Genomic DNA, 15,714 nt, shown 5'->3' on the forward strand with positions numbered 1-15,714 from the left:
GTATCTAACAGAAACATGTCACTGTTTTATTTTCAATTTAGTTGATAAATTGCAAATAACAATGATTCACTTTCAGATATCTGAATTTAGATATCTAAGTTTGTCCATATTTATAAGGTATGGTGCAGAAACGATTTCTCAAATGTTGTACGATGCTTTACCACATTGTTTCTCTTCTTTTGGGAATGTCCTCACTTCCGATCATATAATGGCCTGTATGTCTCACTGACATTTTGCATTTCACTCCCTGTAAAGACAAGGAAGAAACAAACAAACAAAATCAGCTGTTTTCTTCCCTAGATGTACAAACAAAGAATTTATGTATAATAATGACAATAAAATCTTATACTTTCTGGTAGCCACACAGAAAGAGTTATACTGTTTTTTTGAGGCTTCTCCAATGAAATTAAATTAGTTGAATGTTGGATACTGAAGTAGATTGAATTGATGTAAAAATTTGCAGTAAATATAGCTTGCAGTATTCTAAGATATAATGGATGAGTCGATGCCTATTCTGAGATGCAGTTTCTGGAGTCTTTTATTTGTATACTTCATCAACATTCAACTGCTGATACAATAAGCTGGCGTGAACATAACTATGATTGCAAGAGATTGTTCATATTCCTTGAAATACTTATTGCCTTAAAACTCAGCTAATTAATTTACAAAACAGAAATACTTTCCTCGGGAAAACATATATAAGCATCAAGTGCAAGCTCTACAAACTCTTCAAATATTCCAGCAAGTCCCTTTAGTTCCCAGACTTCCAATTTACAGTTTGAATGCCACCTGTTCAGCAAAGGCATGTCTAATTCAGCTGGAGTTCTGAGCTAACAGCATCTTTCAGACAATATAAAGCCTAAGTAAAATTGAAATCCTTGTAATATGAAAACCTCAGATGTCAATGTTTATTATTTCATAGCTGCAAGACAGGTTAACTTGGTATTTTCTGTCTCATATTACTTTCCCATCTGTCTTGTTAAGACAAATAAGGAAACATTAGTTACAAATCACACTCTACCAGGAGCAACTTGCTTGGCTTCTTTTTTTTAAGAAAAAAGTTTGCTTGAGTTTAAAATATTACTGAAAGTTAAAACAGCATTTACTGATTCGGTACCTGTTAGTCTGTAGCCTCCAAGGGGCATCACAGATTATTCTGTCTCCAGTTGTGAACTGGTTGGTCAGTTCATGGTGCTCTGTGAACTGTGAATGCTTCCACACAGTTAGAATGCACTTGATGTAATTTCACTTTCTGAATCAAATTATATACTTAAAGAGTTTTTATCATTAACAAAGTCTGACCCCAAAGTTTAGGGGTTTTAACATTTCTTTTTTTCTTTCTAAGGATTTTGGGCATTTTGCAATCATTATCATGCTAAGAACTTAGAATGATCAAGCTGGTTAGAGATGGTATAGAAAAAAAGGAGATAGGGCTAGAGCTGCAACTGGGAGAAAATAATTTGTATGTGTGGAATGGAAGGAAAGGGCTTGTAGAGGAAGAAAAAGACAGAATGGTGACAGTGTGAATAAGCATTCAGAGATAAAAATGTCATACTAAAAATGCAAGTGTTCAAGCTGGTTTTCCATGAAGTCAGATGGTATGGTAGTACAGGAATCAGTGAGGCCCAGGTACCGTGAAAATACTTGGATTTCCAGATGCTGAAACCCAGCACAATTGTATGGTACCAGGGTAGTTTGTGGGAGAATATGTAAGTGTACAGGTGGATTCCTATGGTATTACATGGTTATTTGAAGTCCAGAAAAAGTTCTTACACCATCAGCTCCTGATTTACAAGGACTGGTTTCTCTGCAGCCTGACATGGTTAGATCTTCCATTTCCTGGTGTTACATATTTCTTACATATTGAATGTGCTTGTTAAGTTTTAAAAATGCATATAGTATTTTCATTAGGATTATTACCTGAAACTGTTTAACACAGTACTGTTTAATTACAGGGAGAAAATAGTTTCTTCAGATGACCTTCTGGAGTGGTTGAGACCTTTCTGTGGTGACGACTCCCTAGCAGTGAAGCCTCGCATCAGGGTATTGCAAATTCTGGAGCAAGCCTTCCATCTCAGTGATGAGGATAGCAAGCTACTTGTGTACTTCAGGACACAAGCTGTTCTCAGAGCTTGCTGGCCTGAAACAAAGGTATTAACACTGATTGCTGCAAATTACAGCATTAGACTCCTTTATGCGAGGATTACATAATGAATCACTGGTCTGCACTATATAGTTGTGATGCATCCTGTTGTCTGGAAACTTATCCTACTGTCCTTTTTAAATCAAGTTTCTGATACATTCTGATTCTTTGAAAAACAAAGTTATATAAAGGTAAGGGATTTTTCTGATGTTTGTTTAGGATCAGGAGTACATAATACTGAACTTGATTGAACAGGAGTGATTTTCTTCCATGTCAAACATTGATGTTTTTGTACCTTTCTTTTCTGACCATTTTTTTTTCTGTCAATTTTACTTCCCTCTTTATCTTCCACTTGTTGTCACATTTTACTCAGAATTAGAATGATAATTGCTGGCCACTGACTTATTTCTTATGCCTTTAAATATTACTGCATGAATATGTAGCAGTTTTGGAATCATGTGAATAGCTTTTGCTGCATGTAGAATTCTTCAGAAGCAGTTACTTTTTGTTCATTTTCTAGGTGCCTCTCCCCATGCCAAGATCTTACAGAACAAAAATAGAATATTTCTAATAGTTCCCAAAAAAATCTATGAACAAACCCACTTTATATTCATATAAAACAAAAGCAATATCTCAGTTTTGACTTGCTGTGCTAAATTCATCCAAGGGAACAATCCTAATAAAAATCTTAAAAGGAAAAGAAAGTACTTATCTCTTGGTTTCTTTGGAAATGACTTTTTCTTTCCTATTGACAGTAATACCAGCATTTAACTCCTCAGCTACTATTCAGGTGTCTGTGATTGGATTCTTCATCTTCAGTTCAGTCCTTTGTCAGTATTTGTGTTGCCTGTGACCTGCTTTCCAATTCAAAATAATTTCCAGTTATAAAACATTCAACTAGAGTATGTCTTAAGAAAAAAAGCTACAGGTAGATAATAGCTTTCAGTCATGTTTGTAGAAGACAGAAAAATAACCTGTATTTGACAGAAGCCTTATGAGACTCATTACACTTGTGATTTTACCTTAAATATTTATCAAAATTTATTTTCCCCCATAATCTTGTAAGTCAGAATGTATACAACTTTGCAAAAGGAAAAACCCATCCATTTGGTTACAAAACCAAATTTTAGGACTTCCTTGAATGCATTTCATATTCTCCTGGCTCATGTGTAGCTCACTGCCCACCAGAAGCCCCAGGGCCCCCTCAGCAGAGCTGAGACAGCCACAGCTGTGCTGTCCCCACCTGTGCTGTTCAGGTGCAGCACAGCTGCTAAACCTTGTGCAAATTTGGCTGGCTCAGTCCTCCATCCTGTTCAGGCCTCTCCATATAATCAGTTAATTCTGTTTCCTGAAGGGATTTTTAGAATTCTCCTAATTTCCAGCAGGAAAATGTGGTTTTCTTTTTTGAGGGAAGTTTGTACTGACTGAGCAACAGTTCATCTGCTCATAACAGGTTGCTGATCACTTCAGTGCTTTACACTTTTGCTGATGAGTAAGCAAGTAGTACAAGACATGTAATAAAGCTTGAATAATTCACTAGATAAGATCAAACCTTTCACAGATAACTATGAAAAATATGTACACAACACCGAAATATTCATTTCTCTGTATATACTATTTATTATTTGGCTAAGTGTAGAAATAGCTTTCAGGCTTAACCATAAAAAGTGAAAGCGGTGTTTAAATGTACATACATAAAAATCATTGTTTATGCACCCCAATTTCTGCAACAGAGTGCAATTGTAAGAATCCTGTTGGAATATATTAAAAACTATTCTCATCTTCATGTCAGCTCAAGCTCAGTGTGGTTGATAAGAACCCTTTATTTTCTTCAAATATTTTATGCTAGGTAACTGATGTGTTGTTGAGACACAAGAGTCATGTTGGTTTGTCCTTTAGATTCCTGTCACTGAAATTCAAATGTCCAAGAAAACAAATAAGTGGTCTTAAGTAAGTAGACTATTTATTTTGCATTTTTTTTCCTCTTTTAGTCAGCTGATGTCAAATAGCTAGTCTGCAAACTAATAGTAGAAAAGCAAGTGATGGCCTTTTTTGAGATCTTAAGTATGCATATTTTGTGAATTAACAGACAAGGATAATATCATCATAAAATAGCAGATTGAAAACTAGACATTTCCCAGTCCTTCAGGTGTGAAGAACCCTGCAGAAGTCAGTTCTTACATGGCTTCTGAAAAGCAGGGAGAGATTTCTATATGAGCTTTGGCAGAGCATTGTAGTTAAGTTGCAGTTTTCTTGTGCAAGTTCACACTTCAGGGGCAAAGACCTTTAAAAGCAACCCTGTTTTACAGAAAGGAGTATTGAAGGACAGCTTAAAAGTTTAATCAGATTGCTGAGTAATCGTGGATGAAGAAGTAGACAGGAGGAATCACATCTTTCAAATTATATCAGTCTGCCCACCTTGTCTGTAGACATCACTTTCTCTAGTATCACTAGATGTTTATTAATCTGGTCATCCTTTCTTATCCAGCAAAATAATTGAAAAAAAACCAAAACACAATTAAAATAAGTGGGGAGAGAAGGGGCTATGGATTTAGATTTTGGGGCTGGTTTTAGATTTTACAGGGATGTGTTTAATGGTTGTTGGTTTTCAGGATTTTTTAACGAACTTTAAATTGCAAATAGGGAAAAAAATGTATTCATTATCTTGCTTCCAGATTGTTGTATTATTATTTGCTTGGCATTTCTTACATGCTTTTAGGGGATCCCTCTTTTCCTATACCATTCCTTGTCACATAAAGGGACAGCAGATATTATAAAGTATGGTTGTGGATTTATATTTAATAAAGATAATTTTAATGATATTGCAGTGTTCAATTACCAGAAAACGTGTGAAAGCCACCCTCAGTGTGTCTACTAATCCTCTTAGACAGACTTTGCATACATCAAGGAGGGACTTAATATTTAATTATGCTCTAGGTGCTGTAAGTAGTGGTCCCACAAATCAATGTGCTGGGAAACAGGCCAGCTCTTACAAAATTAAAAATGTACTTTATGGAAGCAGCTACCTATCAAACACTCAGAAACACAGTGATTTCCAGTTCTCTAATGATTAGTTAACAAAATTAAAAATTCAGGGGTCCTCATTTTTCAAAGGCTTGAGAGGCTTTAATTCACATTCCAGTAGCATCCCACGCTATGGAGGAGGAGGAGGAATGCCTTGTTTTAATCCCCTTGATGAATTTTATCTGAGCTCTTCAGGTTCTGTAATTTTCTAGTTAACTGGTGCATGAAAAATATGGGTCAAAATACTGACTTTTTATATATTAAAAAATGTTGGAGTGGGAAGAAAGAAGTTTGGAATTGTTATAAATGCAAAGGCAATTTTGGGATAAAATCAAAGAAAAATTTATTAATAAACAATAATAAACAGAAACAGCGATAAAAACCCACAATAAAAAGAACAGCGCAGCGCTGGGTGGACAGGGGTCTACACCGGAGGTATAGGTTTCCCAAATCCACGTCTGAGCGCTCTCAGGCTTGGGGTTTTATAGGATTTTTAAGTCCTCAGGCTAAAATTCCAAGCAGGCTCTATTCACCAAGTGTTCTTGATTGTTTGGTGAATAGATTTCCTGGCTTGGAAGAATAGACCTAACTTGTGTCCAGACAGAGTCTCCTCATATGTAAAGAGACTCTGTATGTATTTTAATTTTGGGTTATCAAGGCAGAAGTGGTGTGATCCGGGGTTGGTGCCGATGGAAATCTTGGCGGAGTCTCCCCCTTTGTTTCCAGTGATTGTATCTCCAACACTAGTCTGACAGGTGGGGGATTCAGGACTCGCAGAGGATACTTTTTCTGAGGCTTGTCTTTGTCGACTTTGATTGTTTCACAACTGATGTCTGCAGAGACGTTGGTCAGGTCCGGAGTTGGGTTCCTCCCCCGAGCTAGTCCTTTTGTTGTCTTTGATGGCTCCCATCCTGCCTATTTTCCGAGTTAATGTCTCTTATCTGGGTGTTGGCTACAATCTTTTTCTTTCGGAGAAGAGCTCCCAGCCAGGTTTGGGAGGAGGATTTCTTTCTTTTTACATACACATCTTTGGTTTTTATTATTTTAACATATACATCTTATTTATATATCTTTTCGAATTTTTACTTACACATAATTTATTACAGAATGTTGGTATCAAAATTTATCTTTATTCATCTTAGATGGGAAATCCATTTCTTTTCAGATAATAAATATAATATAGTCTGTAATAACTCAGTAGTGTCTAACAAGCCTAAAGTGTCAGCTAACAGGTTATGTGTGTTTTTGTGTGTGTGTACTTAGCTGTTCCGCTCAGTGAGCAGTTACAAGGCACAGGTTACAGAAATGAGTTAGAGTTCGCCCCAGGAAGTTACAGTGGCACTAGCAAAGCTTCTGTAAGTAAAGCTGGGCTTACTTTAAGATGCAAAGTTATTCATTGTGAAGCTTCTACAAGACACACCTTTTCTTAAAAGGATTGTTTCATTATTATGCAAATGCAAAATGTAATTACTACTTGCATGCCACTTAAATGCAAATAGCTTTGTCATTTAGAGAAGGTAATCTCATTTAGCCTTCCCCCTCATATTGTTATATTATGTTTTTTTCATGATCTTTGGGTATAGAGAGCTGCTGAGGGCTAAATGTTTCTGAAAATTGGAATGGATGTCTATTAAGGATTTAAAATTGTAACTTTGGGCACTTCTCATATTTTTTTATTTTCTGAAGTTTAGCTTTGAGAAATTGACAAATTAATTGGTGTTGTGTGTGTGGGATGTGCAGAATACATTTTCTTTCCTTCCTGCCTATATGGCAGTTGATGTATGGCATGTGCAAACTTGTGTCTCAGCAACCTTAGTAATGTCTGCATTGACTTTCTGAGAACTTGGGGTGGCTGTCAAGACTCCATTGCTGCTCTGTTCCTCTTTTCCCTGTTATTATTTCCGTGGTGTTTCTTTGTACTAGTTAAGAATGGTCTCAATGGGAATGTCCATGTCTACTGATTTTTCAGCTTTTTCCCATTTCCTTTTCTCATGTCAGAGATTTAAACATGAGAAGTCATTTTCCTGAAGCCATTTATCAGGTAACAGTGACCTGTATTTAGCTTGATCTGACAAAATACAAATGAAGGAGCTGTGTCTGTTTCATCTTTAGTTGTCTTTTATTTGTGAAAAATGCTTAATTAGAAGAAAGATTTATGTTCCTATCAACTCTGAGTAAATTTGTTATGATGTTGTTTATAATTCTAGAGACATTGTTTCTCTGCTGGTAATGCATAAAAATTAAGCTTAAGAAATTTAATTTAAGTTTTAATTAATATTTTAAAACACTAATTTCCATTCCTTGAAGATGCAATTTATCCATATGAAAACATGTGATTTTTTTTTCAAGGAACATAAATTGTAGTGTGTATGATTAATTAAATACTTTTAGATGCAAATGAAATATTTTCCATTAACTACACAAGTATAGCAGATAAGACAAAGTGGAGAGAGAAGCAGTGTAGTGTGAGTGCACACAAGTTTTGAATTGAGCCCTGGGCACTGCAGTGCTCTGTGACCAGTAGCAGTTGCTTCAGAGGAAGGTAAGAATGCTCTGGAGTGGATTCATGGGGGATCATTCACTTTCTCTAGTAATCCTTTGTAATGAAGGTGTAAGTTCAGAATGGTTGCAGTGGTGTGTACTCAGTTTTGATCCCAGATTCAGAAAAATTAAGGGCTTATTAGCAATATAATCAGACTTCTGTTATTACATTTCAGAGAAATCAGTGAATAAACTGTGATTGAGCCTTGGGTATCTTGCTAAATTTTCAGCATTAGTACACATTGTGCATCACCAAGCACTAAACACGCTGAAACTTTGTGAAGGAGAGATACCATCCAGAGGGACCTGGACAAGCTCAAAAAGTGGGCCCATGGGAATCTCATGAGGTTCAACAAGACCAAGTGCTGATGCTGCACCTGGACTGGAACAACCCCTGGTATCACTCCAGGCTGGGGGATGAACAGAGCCAGAGCAGCCCTGCTGAGAAGGACCTGGGGGTGCTGTGGGTGAGAGGCTGGACATGACCCAGCCATGTGCCCTTGCAGGTGAGAAAGCCAAATGTGCCCTGGGCTGCACCCAAAGCAGCGTGGGCAGCAGGAGAGGGAGGGGATTCTGCCCCTCTGCTCTGCCCTGGTGAGACCCCACCTGCAGGGCTGCATCCAGCACTGGGGTCCCAGCACAGGAAGGACATGGAGCTGTTGGAGTGAGTCCAGAGGAGGTAGGTCACCTAGATGATGAGAGGGATGGAGCGCCTCTCTTTGTGAGGAAAGGCTGAGAGAATTGGGATTGTTCAGCCTGGAAAAGAGAAGGCTTTGGAGTGATCCAAATGTGGTCTTCCAGTACCTGAAATGAGCCACCAAATTAGATGGAGAAGGACTTTTTACAAGAGCCTGAAGTGACAGGACAAGGGGGAATGGCTTCAAACTGGAAGAGAGTAGGTTTAAACCAGGTGGTAGAAAAAAAATCTTTACTGTGAGGGTGGTGAGGCACTGGAACAGGTTGCCTATAGAAGTTGTGGACATTCCATCCCTGGGAGTGTTTCAAGGCCAGGTTGGAAGGGGGTTTGACCAACCTGGTCTAGTGGAAGGTGTCCCTGCCCGTGGTAGGGGTGTTGGAACTGGATGATCTCTAAGATCCCTTTCAATCCAAACCATTCTGTGTTTCTGTGACTTAACTTTTTTATGTGATTTGTTATATTCTTTGGCTTTCTAGGATATTAAAATCCAAAAAAAAACCCTAAATTCTCTATTCACTGCACTTTTTCCCTTGTTCTGTTGCTTACTCTCAGTAGCCAGTCCCAGTCACACCACTTCCACAACCTTTTCTCTCTGTAGATATCCCTTGCTCTGTCTCAGAGCCCACTGTGATGTGTAGTATAACTCCTGAGAAGAGAATATGCTGTCCTTGTGGAAATTAACAGTCCATTGCATTCCAGCATTTTGATTGCTCTTGACTTCATCCATACATCAACCAGAGGTCTCTGAATTTCATTCAGTGAGGCTTAGGTTACTGTTTTGACTTGATTACGCTGATTTAACATATTTTAAAATGCAGTAGTTTTACTATTGTTACATTTTATTTGTCATCGTATATGTATCCTAGACTTTTTTTTTTTAGTCCATTGAAGGTTTCTTTTGACATAAACTAGCCTTGACAATCATTTTTGTCTGTTCAATGCTTGCAGTCTCCCCAAAACAATTTATATAGACAAGGAAGCATCCATAAACCCATGAGAAATTCGACTTCTTAGCTTTACTCTTTGGTCATAAACTGGGGGTTTTTTTGTTTACATTTTTTGGGTTTTTTTTCCTCTTAGTAGATCAAGTTTTTCAGTGGTTTCTAGTCAGGAATGTTGTTCTAAGCCCTTTGAAAATATATCTAAATTGTAAAACTAGTTTTTAGGCATTATTGTGTTAGTATCTTAAATGAGTATTTTTTTAGTAATAACTGTGACAGTAGATGCTGTCCTTTTTTCCAAACAGTTTTCTTATTCCATCAGCTGTTGTGCTAGTTGACAGTTGTTATTTAAAGGTCTTCAAACTCTGCATCATCTGAGGGGCCTCACTCAGGTATTCTTAAAATAGTTCTAATTTTATAGTAGTTTGTGATATTTTGTGTTGATTGAGAGAGTGAGGAGTTCTTTTTCCACATTGCTGCTATTGTTACCCAGGGACCCATCTATAAAGACTGACTGCTAGGACATCAACTACACCAAATCAAAAAGAAAACCACCAAATGCAGTGCTTCTGTAACACCATTTGGTGTGACAGGTGCATGATGCTGCCTACCCTATTTGGATTATTTTTATGGCTGCAACAGAGCTATTCACTTATTTCAGTTTTTACGGCTTAAATAATTTTGTGATAACCATCCACCTGGTATTTTAATTGCTCCTGGTCATAAATTGCCTAGGTCATAAATATGGATAAACAGTGAAGGAATTTTTCATGAAAAATACACATTTCCTTTTTTTAGCTGAAAAGAGTAATACTGAAATGATATTTAAAATTGGAGTCAACATCAACAACCTCTTGTTCCTGTAAGACAGTATCTTTAGTGTGAGTCTTTGTTTTCAGAAATCTATCTTCGACTTTGTTAGTCTTGCCTTTCTGCAGGATGATATTTTGGGAGTACTAATTTTGACAACGTTTCATTTACATGTAAACAGCTTTTTAAGAAGTTTTACTTTATTAGCAAGAATTGCAGACTTTGGTTATTGTCATGGGATAGCTTTACCTTTAAGACAGATTGGAAAGAGGGGATGTTGAAGCTGCTGGTGGCTGATGGGAGTTTTTCCTCCTGACCAATTATCAGTCATTTCCAAGAATTGACAGCAGATCTGACCATTAAAAAGTGAATTCAACTTGTAAACACCCCCTAAGAAGTACATTCAGAGCTCTCTTACCCTCTTTGGTTTCCGGCTTTTGTCAAGGTAACAAAGCTCTGTCTTGGCTTCCCCCCCCCCTTCCAGGCCGACAAGGCTGCAGGGGGGGAGAGAAGCAGAGCCGGTTAGCCAAGCTTGGTTTTCAGTTTCTGCTGCTAGACTGAAACCTGACACCATGAACTCCTGCAGCTATCTAAATCTTTTAATTCTTTTACTACCTGGATAAACGTACAGACTACTCTTTTTTCCCAGAAAGACAGAGAAAGAGAGACAATCAACATGTAAAAAACATCACAGAACCACCAAAAACCAGTGAAGAAAAAAGTTAAGTTTAAATAAGAAAGAGGGAATAAGAAGATGCATACAGCTGAAATACCTTTCTGTTACAGCTATGGAAATGGACAGTAGTAGTTTAAGACTCCTTTAATTCATGACTAGAGTATGGGAGGAATAATGTTCAAAGTGTGGACTTTAGAGAAAAGAGAGAGTGGTTGTAATACTGTGAGTTGCTGGAAATGAGTAAAGTGAAGATTTTGAAGCCTTGAGGGGGCAAAGAGAAAGCTGTTTTCCAGGAAGGCTCACAGAAACAGATGAAGAGGACTTCTACCTTTGAATATTATCCTTAAAATGGCATCCCTAGACTCATTGACCTATGCACACTTCAGAGTAATGTGGAATGGGAGGAGTGAACTCTAAAAATTCCATAGATTGGCAGAGACTTCTGTTTCTCTACAAAGACTGATGACAAGACTCTAGCAAAATTAAGACACTTTTTGACCACCAAGGTTCTAAAATTTTTGTCTCTATGTTATTGTGTACAAAGAAATGGTTAAGTGGTGAGAAGTAAAAGGGTTTTCTGAAAGTTTATTCTAGTGTTCTTATTCTTGTAGTTTGTTAATAAACTGTCTTTATTCCTTTTAAGTTTTAAGCCTGTTTCGCTCTTGTTCTAATCCATATCTCACAGCAAGAAACAAGTAATTTTTTAGTCACTGGTTTAAAACCACGACAGTTCTCAAGATAGCAGTGATACATAGGGGTAAATACTGAGGATACACTGCTGCTTGATGGCAGTAGTGATTAGAAGGGTAAATTAAAAACCACTTGTGTATGGTATGGAGGGAAATGGCTGATGCTGAGTTAACAGCTCCAAAAAAATATTTGAAGATTAAAATCTTGTCATTTCTAGGCCGTATCTTTCAGTGCTGTCTGCTCTATGTTAGATTATTTATATAATACATAAATTCTGAATTATCTAACAGTGGTTTGTAGTTGGTGCATACACAGAAGATTACTCATGTTTGTGAACCCCTCATGTTGCATAGGTATTAGTTTTAACCATACAGCATCCAAATTTTTACATATTAACATCAATATACAATTTAAATAGCATATGTTAGTCCTGTTTCTTTCAGTTCCAGCTAGCTAAGTATAGGAGTCTTTCAAATGCATCTTGGTTTTTTCATTATTTGCTCTTATTCTCCCTACCAATATCTGTGTACAGTCCTCAGAGGTTTTCTCTGTGCTGAAAAGTATTTGCAGATTAGGACATAGTCTCCTGCAGAATACAAATGAATGGATTTTATTTTCTGCACGAGTTACTCATTTTTATGCATTAGGCAACACATTTTGTGTTTATTGAATCTATATGCATTTCTTAGTGAGCTGCATATGAAGCAGATAAGCAATTAAACAATATATAAATCACTTCTGAAAAAAAAAGTTCTTGGGTATTTCTGTAAGAACTCAACATGTGGCTGAGCCTCAGTTTGATTCATCACCAGTAGGCTTCTTGTTGATTTGTTTTTTAACTTGAATCCCATAACTTGCTTATCTTGTACACTGGGTTTAATTTGAGCAGGATTTTACCTGTGCTATTATGTGCAGCTCTTTAGTTTCTGAATGCAGCGGGCTTGCATATGTGCTCAGAATTTAATAATAGTTTTAATATATGAAGCCCAGCTCTTGGGAAAGTGCAAGAAAGCCTGATGTCAGAGTTTTTCTTCCTCTAAGATATAAGGCATGAGTTGTAAACAGTGAATTTATTCATGCAAAACCCTTGACTTCAGTTTTAATTTTGAATTGATTGCTCTAAGATTGTAGTTTTGATAGCAGACACTTCCTTTTGGTCCATTACATGGTGTTTGTGTCTTCCAGTCCCAAGTCAGAGCAGCCCCTAATCAGTAAGTCCAACTCTGTGGGCACAGAACACCCCTGAGAGTCACACCCTGTGTCTGAGAGCATTGTTCAAACGCTTCTTGAACTCTGTCAGGCTGGTGCTGTGACCACTTTATTTTTTGTTTGTTTTGATGTGTTGTTTTTAAGTGACTATTCCTTAATAAAACTATTGCTTTGCAATAACTGGGATAACTCCATAAGCATAGATTCAAAAAAGCTGCTTTCAAGGAAGGGAATTAAATCTGCAGCAAACTGGATCATATTTTAGCTGTTGTGTGTTTTCATTAAACAAGACCTAAATCCTGTTAATATACAGGAGCATTTTGTGAAGCCAGTGGAATTGTTTTTTAAAAGTTGCCATCTCTCAACTATGACTTAATACCACATAAGTTTCCATTTACCAAAATGGGCTGAAATTAGTTAGCAAAATATGAACTGGGATAGATGGAGAGAGTAAGATCAAAATGGCATATTTAAAGCTGGCAGGTTCCTTTGCCCTTGACTTTCTCCATGCTGTGTGCCCTTGCCCGTATGCTGGTGAACCAGTGGCTAAATGATACGGTGGTTTATTCTTCCAAGCCTGTTACTATTCTCCCCAGCCTGACCTTGTGTCCTGGAGGATTTTCCCCTCAATCACAATTTACGAGTTGTTTAATTTTGATTTTTTTAAAAGAAACCCTAGCTTAGATATAATGGGATGCCAGTAGTGTGTTGCTGAGTATAGCACTTGTGGTTTTGCCTTTAAAAATAGTTTACTGTTGCTCTGGCATATGAAGATCTTAAATAAGATGTTTAATATGTGCTTGTGGTTTTGCATTCTTTCACAAGTATAATGTTTCTAACATCAAGGCTGATAGGATTCCTACCATCTTGAAACAGTTTAAAGGGAATTAAATAAATAGCCCTTAGAAGCTCCTAAGCTTACATGTACAGAGTCTGTAGCTATGCAATTTCAGGAACAGCTGTAAAGTGTTGCAGATTGTGTTTGGGGTTTTTTTGACAGATTTTTGATGTTTGTGTTCTTATTGGGAATAATTGACCTTAAAATTTCTATTTAACTTGCAATTTTATATGTCCTTTGTAACAAGTGTTGAACTTTGCAGCCTTGTTCTGGAGGTAGATTTCAGTAATTCATATTTGTGCAGACTTCCAGTAGCTCAGCAGAAGAGAAATGACAGATTCACCACCTGACTTGCAAAGTGGAAATACTTTCTTCAGTGACCAAACCCTACTGGCCTGTTGTATAGGAAGGACAGTATTTTCTTTGCTGATTTACTTAATTAGATTGTAGACTCCCTGGGGCAAGGCTGTTTTATTTTTGAGCCATGAACAGCACACCAGGATGGCAATTACAGGAATGCAGTCAAATTGCTACCAATCCCTTTAGTTGTTGTTTATAAACAATGGTAAGCCCTGTCTAATGACTGGAAGGAAATTTTAGCATCAGTGTTCCTATCTCAAATCTGAATAAAATCTTTGATGTCATATGTGTCTATTATTTTGAGATGCAGCACAGATGAATTCTCTACCACTACAGTTTGGGCAGGGGCATGGGGAGACACATAAAACCAGTGCATTTTATAAGGAAGTTCTGACAAATTGCAAGTCTGTTGTAGCAATAAGGGACCAGTCGAATGCCTGCTGAGTGTTTCTGTATTCAATGCCATATTAATTCAAATTTATGCTGCAATGTCAAACATGAACACATTTTGAAATGTTTACATTTGCCATCTGGTAGGTGTAATAAAATTAATTTTATAATCATGTAAAATAGTAAGTTTTTGGTTGCGTTCCTTGGTAACAGCAAACTTTTCTGCTTTTAGTACAGGGAGTTGATTTTAAGTATGGATATTGCTTTTCTCAATAAACAAGCAATTACAGTGAAGGAAAATATTTTTCTGGTTTCATTTATAAACATCCTTATCATTTATTTCCTTTGTAGACAGCAAAATCTGTTGATGACAGCTTTGGCTTTGTCACACTAACAAAGAGTAAAAATGGAATTTGCAGAATAGATACCAGTGAGCAGAGGGAGGTCGAGGTCTGTCTGCATTAGTTTTCCTGCTCACCATTCTCATAGAAAAACAGCATTTTTCTTTTATCTCAGAGGTAGGAGAGGGTTGAATTGGCTGGATCTTTTTATTGGCATTTCCTTTTTTTTTTTTTCAAACAAAAGACACTCTCATCAGCCAAGTCAGTCAGTACTGGATTGTCAAATTAAATGGCTTTAGCAATAAAGCATTTACAAGTCTATCAGATGTGTCTTTCCTGTAGAATCAGGAGGCTCTTACATTAGTGGATATCTATAACTTAAGGACACAATTCAGATAAAGTAACATTCCGCAATTGCTGTAAATACTGGTTTTAAGCTAACTTTTATTACAGGAGTGAGATAATATACTAAACTAAACCACTGGTTCTGTGGTCTGCCATGCTAAAGGCTTTTTGTTATCAGTCATGTATGATTTCCACAGTTTGATTTAACTTTATCATTCTTCAGTGTATCATCTTACAGTTTTTCTGAAACTGTATATTTCAAGAAGCTACATAACTAATTTGTGAGGCAACTTTTCATATTTGGATTCCTTCATCCATATTACATGTGATGAGTATGAAGCAATAACAAATCTGTAGAACAACATGATGAGTCAAAACTTTGTGCATTGAAAGTCAATAAACTGAGTGCCTTCAACATTTTGGGCATCTAATAGGATCTAATCTGTGAGGAAAGAGTCTTAAAACATTTAAGTTAAGTCTGAAAGATTTGATCATAAAGCAGAAAAGTTGGATTTATTTGAGGAGAAATTTTTAGTGCACAGAGTTTTTAATTCAGCACTGAATCAATTTCTCATGGGCTGTGACAAGCTCATGCTGTTTGTGTAGCCAGTATTTTGCTTTGTGAATTTCCTGTACAATTTTTTGAAGGAACATTAATGTATGCAGATGTTTCTATATTCTTGATTCTGAACATATGTAGTCCCTCAGT

General features: G+C 36.9%; 1 protein-coding gene across 2 annotated transcripts in view; it reads left to right on the plus strand.

Annotated features, from left to right (window-relative positions):
• NBAS (NBAS subunit of NRZ tethering complex) overlaps window positions 1-15,714 on the plus strand; it is a 161,350-nt gene that overhangs the window by 121,567 nt on the left and 24,069 nt on the right. For both annotated transcript variants that reach the window (XM_058834123.1, XM_058834124.1), the window contains one exon: window positions 1,956-2,151. In XM_058834123.1, coding sequence (XP_058690106.1) covers window positions 1,956-2,151 — 196 coding nt within the window. The remainder of the gene's footprint in view (window positions 1-1,955; window positions 2,152-15,714) is intronic.

This window comes from Poecile atricapillus, chromosome 3 (assembly GCF_030490865.1).
Source record: "Poecile atricapillus isolate bPoeAtr1 chromosome 3, bPoeAtr1.hap1, whole genome shotgun sequence".
NCBI lineage: Eukaryota > Metazoa > Chordata > Aves > Passeriformes > Paridae > Poecile > Poecile atricapillus.